At 38.3% G+C, this 13,672-nt stretch overlaps 1 protein-coding gene across 3 annotated transcripts in view; it reads left to right on the top strand.

Moving 5' to 3' along the window:
* LOC141512684 (sterile alpha motif domain-containing protein 13) overlaps positions 1–13,672 on the top strand; it is a 49,559-nt gene that overhangs the window by 5,594 nt on the left and 30,293 nt on the right. For 2 of the 3 annotated variants that reach the window (XM_074221804.1, XM_074221805.1), the window contains exon 2: positions 594–678. In XM_074221804.1, the coding sequence (XP_074077905.1) occupies positions 594–678 (85 nt within the window). Of the gene's footprint in view, positions 1–593; positions 679–11,725; positions 12,028–13,672 lie in introns of those variants that run through there. The other variant, XM_074221803.1, reaches the window with a different exon arrangement.

Here is a 13,672-nt window from a genome sequence, read left to right as displayed (position 1 = left end):
CTATCTTATACATTGGCATTTGAGGCTTTCATGTATGAGTGAGGAAGGGAATATTTGCTGCCAGAAACTTGAAGGAACCTTTTTGCATTGCTAGGAGAAGGGGGTGTGAGGAATCCCTTGGGAGGAACGCAAAGCAGTTATACTGAATTAAAATACCATAATGCTGGGGGAGGGAGATGGAGGGAGGGAAGATCCCAGTTGCTATTGTTTCTCCCTTGTCTGACTCACTGATGTGGCTCTGGCACCCACTTTATGAAGCCTGTACTTATGAACACAACACATATTTGAATTCTGGGATATGAAGTGTTTGCTAGAGGTCTGCCTAGGAGTGCCAGTTCATATAGAAGCACCAATAAGCAGTTTCACCCCTCTGCTGGAGCACAATCAGCTCCCTAGAGTTTTTTAAGGGAAATGGGGATTCCTCAAATAATTCAGCTGGTCTGAAATTTATTCTCACAACAATGGCAGTTTGATGTTTCTGATACTGAATAAATGATTTTGCTTCCTCACTTTCTAGGTATTAACATAAGGTTATTGTTGGTTTTTTCTCTCCCCTTCCCCTCTCCACTCCCACTGCCCACTTTATTGATTAGTTGCTGGAATAAGAGAAGATCGAGGCCTTCCGATGTACCCAGTTGACGTGGAAAACAAGGAGAATGGCTCTGTTGATGTCCCAAAGTAAGTGACTAGTGACTCTTAGATTTTCACCTTCCACCAGCTCCTGCTTTCAGTTACTTCCTCTATATTCTAGCCCCAAGACATTGGGGGCTAGATTGACTAAAATGGAACACAAGGGAGTTGTCGACCTTGCAGTCTGCTTATCAAAATAGAACTTATCCTGCCCAAAGAAATTATGCAGGGAAGGCTTGTGGGGATATCAGGAGAGTGACAGGGAAGGAGCAAGGGAGGGAGGAAGAGAATCATAGTTTTTATGAAACTGGCCACTTTGTAACCCTCAGAGATATGGTCATGGAGAAAAGGGAGGAGAAAAGGGGGAAGAAAAAAGCTACAGAAAAAATTCTTTAAAAGTATCCTAGTTTGTCTGAAATTTCATCAACTGTATACAGTGTTTTACTTGTCACATTGTAAATTTCATCCTCCCTTCCCAGGTTTGTTTTGGTTTTTTTTTTTTTTTTTTCCCTGACATTACTGTCCTTCCCACATTTTTTGCTCCAACCAAACTGGTCTGTTTCCTATTCTTCACATAGGTCATTTCATCTCCTGTCTCCATGCCTTTGTATAGGTCATGCCCCTCTGCCTGGAATCACTCCCTCCTCACCTCTGCCTCTTAGCATCCCTCATTTCCTTCAAGGCTCAGCTCAAAAAGCTACATCCCACATGAGATCTTTCCTGACCCCCCAGCTGATAATGGCCCCTCCAAAATCCACGGAATCCTAGCTGTAGCTGGAAGGGACCTCAGATTTGGCAGGTGAGGTAACTCAGGACCAGAGGGCTAAGTGATTTGTCCAAGGCCACAGAGGTGAGTGATAGAAATGGGTTTCGAATCCAGGTCCTTTGCCTTTACTCTGTCTTTGTTTCATCTTATCTTATGTGCAAATGTTTCCCTTGACAAAAATGTAAACTTTTTTTTTTAGTTTTTTAGTTTTTGCAAGGTGATGGGGGTAAGTGGCTTGCCCAAGGCCACACAGCTAGGTAATTATTAAGTGTCTGAGGCTGAATTTGAACTCAGATACTCCTGACTCCAAGGCCAGTGCTCTATCCACTGCGCCACCTAGCTGCCCCCAAAATGTAAACTTTTTGAGGACAGGTTTGTTTGTTATTTTTTCACATTGCTTAGCACAATGTCTAGGGACTTAGTAAATGTTTGTTGACCGATTGAAAGTACTTGATATTACTTTCTTGTCTCATGTTAAATCCCTGCATTTCTCGTGTAAGATTTATGTGTATATAGACATATAGATATAATATATAATAAATATTATATATTATATGCATATTATATATATATATATATGTATGTGTTTTTTTAAAAAAAACTACATGTTGTATCTTATACTCAAGAATAAAAAATTTCCCCCAAGATAGGGGGATTTGGAGGTTGTGTTTATGGCTACAGCTAACTAGACTTCATTTAGAAATTAATCTGAAGATACAGTGAGGGTTCTGCTACACTGGTGAGAGTAAGCTCCAGGAGGGTGGTCTTGATTTCATTTCTTTTTCCTGTGGATTCTGTTAAAACTTTCCCTTGAGTTAAGGTTTCAGAGAAAAGTAATTAAATGTAATAGAAGCTGTGACTTCTAAATGAAGACACACAGTGTTTGCACAGAAGGCACATTTTCCTCCTCAGAGAAGTTGCATAAAAATAAGCTTAATAAACATTGTTTCTTTAGCACCTTGCTCATTTAGGGACTAGTGTGCAACCTTCCCTCTCACTCCTTTCCCCGAGATCAGAGACAGAGAGTTTAAGGAGAGAACAATCAACAGATACAAGGTTGACTTACTGTATGGATCATGGTGACTGGCAATACAAAGACTGGAACATAACTGGAGGCTCACCAGTCATTCAAATGGAAGAATTTGGCTATTTGCTTTGGGAGAACTAGGGGTCCCTACACAAAAGGGCCATCAAGGTCATCTATCAGGGCCTGACCTCAGTTTGTTTTTTGTTTTTTTAGTTGTTTATTTTTTGCAAGGCAATGGGGTTCAGTGACTTTGCCCAAGGCCACACAGCTGGGTAATTATTAAGTGTCTGAGGTCAGATTTGAACTCAGGTCCTCCTGACTCCAGTGCTGGTGCTCTATTCACTGTGCCACCTAGATGCCCCATGACCTCAGTTTTTAAAGGGTGGTCCTAGTCCATTCTAGCTTTAGGGACTCTCGTTTGGTCTTTCCACTATTTTTGCCATTTCAAGAAATATAGGAAAATTAAAATGTGACAGAAGTTATCAAGGGGATGGTTGCCTTCCCTTAGAATGAATGTTTCCAATCAAAATGGTACCCCTAACTTTTTCTCTAAACAACTACAGGGTCTAGTCTAATCTAAACACCCTTGGGAATTAGTTTAAAGGTCAATTCCAACGTATTAGAAACTAGCTCATGTGCAACCAAGCCACTGAGTCCTCTCTGCTTCAGATGAAACTATGGCAAACACAGAATTTCAGAGATGTCTCAGAAATTGTCTAGTTCAAGTTATACCTGTCATCAGGCTAAACATTTGTAGCTTCCTAAAATATGGAACCTGGGACTAAATTCATTACTTTTGTGATCAAATGTGGTCCGGTCAGAGCAAAGACTGAAATAGGATTACATCTAGATTTTTAGGATTTTAGGATTTGCAATCTAGAGTCTGAAGGGACCTCAGAAGTCTTCTAATCCACTAATTTTACAGTTGAGGAAACTGAGGTCCAAGGAGGTTAAATGACTTATCAAAGGTCACACAGGTAATTTGCATCAGAGACAAGATTTGAACCCAAAGACCTTCGACTTGAGACACAGTATACTTTCCTATTTTTGGAGTATTTCAAACTTGGCTCTAAATCCTCCACTTTGTCTTCTCTTTATCCTTATCTAGAAATATAATACTTAGGATTAGGAGAAAGGACTACAATTATGTTTCATTTGTGAAGGGACCTCCCAGTTGAGTAAATTCCTTCAGCCGATTCAAATTGTACCTTTTCTGCAATTTAGAGCAGAGGTGTCAAACTCCAAAGGAAACAGATTAAAATGTAATTGGAAATGTTTAACAAAATAAAGTAAAATACAACACCATGTAGATGATGTTAATTTATGATTTTCTAAGTCTATATTCACTTCACAAGAATCCCTTTTTCTTTGAGTTTGACACCACTGGCCTAAAGCACTCAGAGGTCAAGTGACATGTCCAGGGTCACCCAGCCATATGTTTAAAAGGCAGAACTTGAACTCAGATCTTCTGGTGGCTTTCTATCCTCTATAGCATGCTGCCCTTTTATGAACTAGCTAACTGCCCAAATAAGTTAGAAGTCAGTCAGATACCCATCTGTCAAATGCATAGGGTGAATTTACAAAATGTATATCCTTGCTGGGATGATGCTGAGCATTCACAGCTTGTCCATAATTAGAGGGAAATATGCAACCTCAGTCAGCTTGTACAAGATATAGCCCATTTAGTACCTATAAAACTCTGACCAGATGTGGGATAGAAATGGGAAATGTTTCCCTGATGCATACTAGATTGGACCTGATCCTGGCCAGCCCTACTGCTGGGACTTCCGAAGTGATAGCCACTGTAGGTTTTTAATCTTCTCTGCAAAGAAGAGAATAGCACCTGGCTTACTCAGACTTGCAGCCATGCCCATATATATCAAGATGACATTGCTCCATTGACAAGCCATTTGTGCTATGTAAAAGACTTCCCTCTCCAAAACCATGTGAGGTGGGTGGTACAAGTTGTATTAATGGGTACAGATTCAGGGAACTAAAATTACTTGTCCATAGTTAGAAAGTATCATTTCCAGAGGTTTGAATTCAGCTCCTATGGCTACAAAACTGACATACCAAGATGTTTCCTTGTTGGGGGAAATCTATCTTGAAAAAAAATCATGCAAGACCGTGACTGTGTTATTATCTCTCTACTTTTTAAGGTTGGAAGATGAATCTGATATCATTGAGTGAAAGGAATTATCTGGAAGGCATTTAGATCTTCTTCCCCAGTGAAGACAGGCTTCCTCTCTCTATTCATTCTTCCATCCATCCATCCCTCCATCCATCCATCCATCCTTCCATCCATCCATCCCTCCACCCCTCCATCCATACATCCATCCATCCATTCTTACCAAAGGACTATCAAAACTAAAATGTGGATTAGATGACCTCTAAGGTCTCTTATAACTCAAGATCAAGGAGTCTATGATTCTCTTCATCTACTTCCCTCATAGATGAAGACCTCACTCCTATCTTTTACCAAGAAGAATTATTGTAGTTTGCATGTGAAGTACCAGCATTCCAATTCTTTGGACACTAACCCTAAAAAGGGTTCTTAATCTTCACCTCTTTCCTGGGCTCCTTTGTCAATCTGATGAGTAATTTAAGTGCATTAGGGTTTAAGTGCATAAAATAAAATGTGTAGTATTATGTATATATAAATATATTTTTGTAAAACATTTTATATTTATGTTTTACATATAATATTTTATGATAAATAGCATCTATATTTTATAGCATATGGCATATTTGTTTATACATACATATATAGGCATGTGTATGTATATATGTATTTATTTTTATATATAGCTACAAAGATCGATATAAATATATCTAATGGATATCACTCCAGACATAATTTTTGTCTAACCCTCACTTGAACCAGAGTCTCTTCTACAATATCTTTGACAAGTACAGTTATTCAGTCTTTGCTTGATAACATTCCATAATAAAGAACTTGTCCTCTCCTGAGCCTGCCCATTGCTTTCTGAGATGGCTGTGTTAATTAGGAAACTTTTTTCTGTCATCAAAATTTAATCTCTCTCTCTCATCTTCTACCCATCATACCTAGATTTGCTTTCTGCAACGAAGGCAGAATAATATTTTTGTTAATCTTTCAAATTTTTGTTGTTGTTTAGTTGTTTTGGTTGTGTCTAACTCTCTGATTCATTTGAGATTTTCCTGGCAAAGATACTGAAGTGGTTTGCCATTTCCTTCTTCCGTTCATTTTACAGATGAGGAAATTGAGGCAAACCAGGGTCAAGTGATTTGCCCAAGATCACATAGCTAGTGAGTGTCTGAGGCTGGATTTGAACTCAAGCCCAATGCTCTAGACACTGAGTCACCTAGCTGCCCAACCCCTCAATGCTTAAAGACAACAGCCATCAACTCCCCAACCTAATCTCTGACTCCTGGTTCCCAAAATCTTTTCTAGATTAACCATTTCTAGTTCCTTGGACCAATTTTCACATGGCAGGATTTCTAGTCTTCCCACATTCCCAGTTGCCCTTCTTAGATGTGCTCCAGTTTTTCAGTGTTCTTGGAACAGTGGGGTCACTGATTAAAACACTTTATTACATTAAAGTAGGAATACTCTCTCCCTTCTGTTGGAAACCATACCTCCTTTAATATAGACCTACAATTGCTCAAATTCTTAGCTTCTTCTCTGATTTGCTATTGATGTGAAGAATGATAGTAATACTTGAACCCATCCTAAAATGACATGGATGTTTAATGTTACCCTGAATGGCCTGGATTGTAAAGCTTGAGCAATTCATTTGAGCTGCGGGTTGCCTCATTTCCTTGTGTATAATAATCATGAAGATGTGTCCCTGAGTTAATAGTTCTGAATTTTTCAAGGAATTAATTAGTTCAGAAGTATTTATTGCCTACTAGGTGTTGGGCCCTGAGGGTTTTGGGGTTATCCAGTGGAGTCTGTGAACCTATTGATCCAGAAACTTCCTCCAGTGACACAGAATCATACCAATGTGGACACAACCTATCTATACCCAACTCTGGGACTCTTGCTTATATCTTCTGTAACTTTGCCCCAGGGGGTCCACCCAATTGGCTGGAATCCTTCTTTGCTTAATGCTAACTTTGTGAGGATGCTAGTGAAATACTCTGGTCAACCATCCATCATACCCTCTCTTGCCACATGTCTTCTTATTGTACCCTTGATTCCCTGAAGTCATCCTTTACTCTTGTTCTTCATATGAAGCTCTCACTGGTTATATGTTGTGACTGAGCTTCATAGTATACTTCTCCTTTACTCTGTTATATTCATTTTTTTAAATTCTTCAGTGACATTTGTAGCCCATTTGTAGCCCAATATGTATGGGGCCACCAGTAGAATAGTCCTTTGAAAAAGATAGACGTCTGCTTTCATGAGAAGTTTGGAGCTTCACAGGTTACCAAAGGCAAGAGAACCTGTTATCTTCTTGTTCAATAAACTGGGTCCAACTTACTTACCCATCTGCCCTTTTTGTTCTCATTCCAAATTAAATTTGGAAAATAAATAATCCAATTAAAATTAGATTAAAATCCAAACAAAACAGTAGACATTTTTCATCTACTTGCTCTTTTTAGTGTGGTTGGTCAGATCAAATCCCTTTAAAGGGGGTACAGATTTCTTTCTGAAGACTTTGTAATATAATCAGGATAGTGTCATCACCCAAAAAAGGAGCATCTAGAGAACCTTAATAGCCACAGGGAATAAATATATAGGTACTAAACATTTCTGTTGAAAAGATAGCACATCCATCCATAAGCATATGAAGTCAATACAGGGGGGAAAATATTTTTGGAAGTTGAGGGGCACCAGAATCTTTGGCTTTCAGAAAAAACTTCACACAGAAAATGGTTCTTGAGCTGAATCTCAAAGTTTGACTCAATATCTAAGACTCGGAGATGAAAAGGAAATGCATTTCAGGCATGTGGAATGTCCAGGATCCAGGTAGAGAAACAGGAGAAAGAGCACTGTGTATGAAAAAGTAATAAGAAGGGACTTTTGGAAAATATGACTCTCTTAATGAGGGCAGATCATTCAACTTTCACATATTAATCTCAGAAAAATCATAAGGTTCAAAAAAGAACAAAAAATGCTGAAGAAATAAATGAGAGTTGACTCCCTAAAAACATTAGTTTTTTTTTTTAAATCCTAGATACTTTAAGAAATCATAAATGACATTTGCCCAGTTCAGTTAGAATCAGAGGGCAAAATAAAGATTGGAAGACTCTTCCATAATCACTTCCTGAAAGGAATCTCTCCCCACCAAAGAAAAGCCCAAGGAGAATCATAGCCAAAATCCAAAGTCCTTACATCAAAGGAAAAATACTGCAAACATTCGAAGGCGGGGGGAAATGGTACCAAGGAATCACAGTATTATCCAGGACCTGGAAGTGGTAGTTATAAATGAGAAGAGGTCTTGGAGTGCAGAATTCCAAAAGACAAAATATATGGGTTTATAATCAATAATAACCTGAAAAACCAAGTGTAATCTTATAGGGGGAAAATGGAATCTTAAATGGAATAGAGCTGAGTAGGAATTTTGAAATATAAATTCAAGGGTCCAGAGAAACCTAGAAAAGTAAATCTATTTGAGCAATTGGAAGGAACTAGGTGATAATGCTGACATTCTAACAGAGGCAGAAGAACCAAGTGTTTATTCATTACCAAGGTAACAAGGGAAATGAATGAGGGCCAGGGAAAGAAGAATAAAGGGAACAAGAAGAAGGTGGAACTTGGTGCTTCTTATAATTGACATATGAGGAAGAGAGTATTCAAACATGGAGGGCAGGGTTGGGGTAGAATGGGCATTAACCAAATCTCACAGTTATTTGAGTTAGACACAGAAATGCTGAACACACTCATACATGTATAGAGTTTGATAGTATCTCCTCCAGTAGACTAAGCCCCTTGAGGCTTGTCTCAAGTCATAAGCACTTAGTAAATATGTATTGACTGGATGAATGACAGGGCACAAAGTAGAGATGAGATGTCAAGGAGAGGGGTTAAAAGGAAGGATAAAGCCAGGGAAGAAAGAATGTAAGCAAAACATACTCTCTAATCCTGGACAATCAGAGAATAGGGGAGGGGTAAGGGAAATATCTTAGATTGCCTCTTAAGATATTTGGGGGGGCCAGCTATTGGGCAGCTAGGTGGCATAATGTATAGAGCACCAGCCCTGGAGTCAGGGGACCTGTGTTCAAATTCAGCTCAGACACTTAGTAATTGCCTAGCTGTGTCACCTTGGGCAAGTCATTCAACCCCATTGCCTTAAAATAAAAATTAAAAAATTAAAAATTAAATTTAAAAAAGATAGGGAAATGAACAAACCAATTATGGCATATGACCACAATGGACTATTATTGTGCTGTAAGAAATGTTAAAATAAATTATTTTAGAGAATCCTGGCTAGTATGAACTAATACAGAGTGAAATGAATAGAGCAGTGAGGCATAAGGACACAATCAAATTTCTATGGTCAACCACTTTGAAAAAGTTGAGAACTCCTTTCCATGTAATGATCTATCACATTTACAGAGGACATGCTTAGGAGATGTGATCCAGATAATGATCCAGTAAAAGACTGACCAGATAGAGAAGAGGAGTACCAAGGGACAGCAGAATCATCAAAATCCAAAGAGACAGTATCCAAAAGGAAAAAGAAAGCAATAGTTTCGGAAGCTTCAGAGAGGTCACAAGGGATGGAGAAACAAAAAAAAAGTTCTCATGCTTATTAATTAGGAGATTATTGGTAACCTGGGACAGAGCAATTTCATTTAAGCAATGAAGTTGAAAAATCAAACTGCAGAGTATTGAGAAGTGATGAGAGGAATGGAGGTAAAGACCATAGACTTTGACATAAACCAGTGTACACATTTTACCACATTCTTGCAAAATTCTGTAAAATCACATCAACTCTCAACCTCACACCTTCTCCCTGTCCCCGTGGCCCTTCCCTTCTTCTGATTAGAGAGGATAGAGAGCAGATTTTGGAGAACTTTCCTCAGATCCTCCTTTAAAGATGATGCCCAGGGCCATCTTGTCATTTCCAATTCAACTGCACTCTTCCAGTCAAGTACCCTCCCCTCCCCGCCTTCTCAGCATCTTTTTTATGGCTCATGTTCCTCCATCAGATTGTAAGTATCTTTTGCCTTTCTTTGTGTTCCCAGTGCTTAGTTGTGTCCCTATTTGTGTCTCCTTGCCCAGCATGAAGTAGGTGCTTAATTAACTGACTGACTAACAGATTGATGTGCAACCCTTGGACAAGTCATTTAATCATTCTCTAAGGCTATTCTCTGGGATAATAAACTTCAAGAGCATTTGCAGTTCTGTACTGGTAGAGGGAATCTCTTTACCAGGAGTTCCCTAAACTAATGAAATTACAAGTCCAATCATATGAGTGCATATATATGTTTAAATAACATATACCAAAGTTAGAAATGCAGTCTGTACAGTAATTATTATCATTCTTATGTATGATTTCATTAAACCTCAGACACTTTATGTGTGTCCATCTGTGTTGTATGTGTATGTACGTTTGTGTTTATGCATGCATAGTTCTCTTAAGTTTTGGATATGGAAGAGACTATAGAAATTATCTAGTCTAGTCCCTCAATTTACAGTTGAAAAAACTGAGACACAGAGATGTTAAATGGAAGGTCTGGGGTCATGTAAGTGACAGGATTAGAATTTGATTCCAGATTTTCTCATTTCATACTCAGTAGTTTTTCACTATGTCTTGAATGGGGAATCATTGTATTTGTTCATATTTACCTTATCTGCTCAGTTTTCTTCATCTTACATGATTGAGCTTCTTTTCCTTTTTCCATTTCCCCCCTCAAAGGACACAAAAAGTAACTCCTCATTATAAATGATCTAAATAAAGTATTTGATCATTATAATCACCTTAATAGACCTAATTTCAAATATAACCCTAGATACTTATTAACTGCGTGACCATGTGCAAGTCACTGACCCTCTCTGTGCCTCAGTTTCCTCTTTTGTAAAATGAAGAAAATAATAGCACCCATCTCCTGGGATTATGGTGAGGATCAAATGAGATGATATTTCTAAAGTGCTTTGCAAACTTTAATGCACTATATAAATATAAATACTAGCTATTATTAATATTATTATGATTATTATGATTATTTCCCCCACATACACACTCACACTTTAACTGCTGTTGGAGGTTAGTTTACAATTTCCTTGTTCTCCAATGGCTTTGAAAATAGAATTTCCCACTCTAATGTTCGTGACTTGTGACAATATCCCTCTGCTTTCTGATTTCTTAATGTTTCATCATGAGTTAAAAGCAAGATTTTTTTTCACCCATTCTTGAAATGTTATTAGTGTGTTGTTTTCATGATGAGACAAAAGGTGCAAATTGCAGCCTCCTTCACACATTCTAATTCTGGGTAAATTGTAGTTCTGCCTTCCCCCTAAATCTCCCATGGAAGATCTGTTCCATTCCTAGGGGGTCTTCCTCTTGTGGATTTCTGAAATATCCCACAGTTTGTGTTGACAATCCATTGTCTCATTGCCACCATTGGCCGACCTTCCTGCTTCCAGGGTCATATGTGTTCTTTTTTTTTTCCTGCCACTTCTCATGAGTAAGTCATAATTCCAAGTAGACTCCAACCCACTTACACCCACCATGAGTTTTTCCATTGCCTTTTAAATTACTTATAATTTTGTTTTTCTTCAAGTTCACCGTGTTCCATCATTGGCAGTCACACAGCCTCATCGGGGAAGAATATTGATGTTACAGAGATAAGGTTTTGGGGAAAGGAGCCATCTGAAATCACCATGCAATTTCCCAAATGTGATGCAGCCTCATTGCTTCCTCTCATCCAATTCTGGAGCCAACTCACTGTCTATTGGTGATGCCTGTTATGCAGGGTGTCCCAAAAGTCTTAGTGCAGTTTTAAGATCTTAAAAGCCTAAAACTGGACCGAGGCTTTTGGGACAACCTATATATTTACATTGTGCTCACTACAGAGAGCCCTATTCAATGCTGGAGCCAACTTGCTGTCCATTGGTAATGTCTGTTATGCAGGGTGTTCCAAAAGTTTTAGTGCAGTATTAAGATCTTGAAGCCTAAAACTGCACTAAGACTTTTGGGACAACCTGTATATTTAGATTGTACTCACTACGGAGAATCCTATTCGATTCTAGAACAACTTTGCTTCCCCTTGGTAATGCCTGTAATATATAGATTGAACTACAAAGAGCTCTTTAGTGAAATCTGTAGCTGAATATGTGTGGGGGGGATAAAGGTGGGGGTGGGCAGAGAATGATTTCACCATTCATAATGGCAAACAAATGGAATAAAAACACATTGTTCTTAGACTGTAGTGGGCAACTAACCCTTGAAGCTATCTACTTTTAACTAAAGTATGCTTCCCTTCTCTTCTCCCCCCCCCCAACCTTGATATTTTGAACTTCTAGTGAGGAAATGCCTTCTCCCAATGCAGATACACACCCGGTCTGCAGCTTATGGTCTTGGAGAGTTTCCCGGATTGATGAGACATTAAATGATTTGTCCAGAGACACACAGCGTGGCCAGTCTGTGCCGGAGGTCTTCCTGAGAGTGAGGTCAGCCTTCCATGTAGTATATGATAGCCCTTCTCAGACTCTACCTGTGGGTGCAGGTGTGCAGGTGGAGATAAAAGAAGAGGAAACAGATGTTGACATCTCTATATCTGAAAAGAATCAAAAGAGCAGTTAGTTTGTTAGTTAGAGCAATGCTCAAGAGGATAACTTCTAAATAATAATTGTAAAAAGAGTCCCATTTTAAAATACTTCCTAGTGGTTCTGATGAGATGTTTCAAATTGGTCTGACTACTTTTTCCATTGATCTTAACAAACAGTAAATAACAGTTGTGAATATTTTCTTCCTTACCTCGATATCTATATCTAACTGCAATATACATGTATCTGCATATTTATATGTGTAAATACATGTGTGCAATATACTTAACACAATATGCATGTATCCTTGTTCATATCTACATATATTATATATGCAGATATATATAATATATATGTATATATACACTCATTCATACTGAATTGTGGGGCTCCAATGGGATTTTATGTATGCATACATAGGTGTAGATGTATGTATGTGTAAGTATATATCTGCTATATGCACACACATCTGAGATATATACATGCATGCATATATATATCTTCTCCCCTCTTTTCTCTCTTCTCCCTCCAGGTACAGACAGAAATGGTTATAGAGACCTTACTACTAATTGTAGTTAATAGGAAACAGCAAAATGACCATGTGCATGTATATTATACATACACATACCCACATATGTGTGTCATACAGTTATTTCCGCCATGGCCAGATCTTCATGACCCTATTGGAAGTTCTCTTGGCAGCGATACTGGAGCACTTTACCTTTTCCTTCTCCAATTCATTTTACAAATGAGGAAACTGAGGTGAACAAGGCAAAGTGACTTGTCCAGGGTCACACAGTTAAGAGATATCTCTTTATATCTCTATCTAATCTATATCTAGCTACATCGACGTCTACATCTCTTATCTCTTTATCTACATCTACATTTATATATTTATCTATCTATCTACATCTCTATCTCTATAGATATATTATACATATATCTCAAGTATACTCTATCCTAAGTATACTATATATGTCAAAGGGAAGACATATTTGTATGTACATACATTTATCATATAGATTATCTCCACACATGCATGTATGTTACTATCATGTACAGTCATTAAGACAAATCTCACTTGTCCTGTTGATGTTCATAGACCTTGTGACCTTGGGAAGGTCACTGAGGTTCTAAGAGTTGGGGACAGCTCTCTAAGAACTGGTGAGAATTTGCATTGATCCAGGGTTTTTTTTCACCAGGTCTTCCCTTTACTAATACTAACAACTAAGAACAATAATAAAAATGAACAATCATGAACTTCTTTTTAAGGTGTACAAAATACTCTACAAACATTACCTCACTTTTTCCTTACAATAAATTTGGGAAGGGGTAATACTATTGTCCCCATTTTAGAGATGAGGAAATTGAGGCAGACAGCAGTTAAGAGACTTGCCCAAGATCACACAGATGTTAAGTGTCTCCTCACTCCAGGCCAGGAGCTCTTATCCATCACACTACCCATCTGCCTCAATGAAAACACAGGTATGGCTAAAGAAACCAAAACCAACCACAATAAAAAAAACAACAGCAGAAAACAGAGGGAAAG

Source organism: Macrotis lagotis, chromosome 2 (assembly GCF_037893015.1).
Source record: "Macrotis lagotis isolate mMagLag1 chromosome 2, bilby.v1.9.chrom.fasta, whole genome shotgun sequence".
Lineage (NCBI taxonomy): Eukaryota > Metazoa > Chordata > Mammalia > Peramelemorphia > Peramelidae > Macrotis > Macrotis lagotis.
The sequence above is the reverse complement of the archived record's forward strand: the minus strand, read 5'-3'. Positions and strand labels throughout refer to the sequence as shown.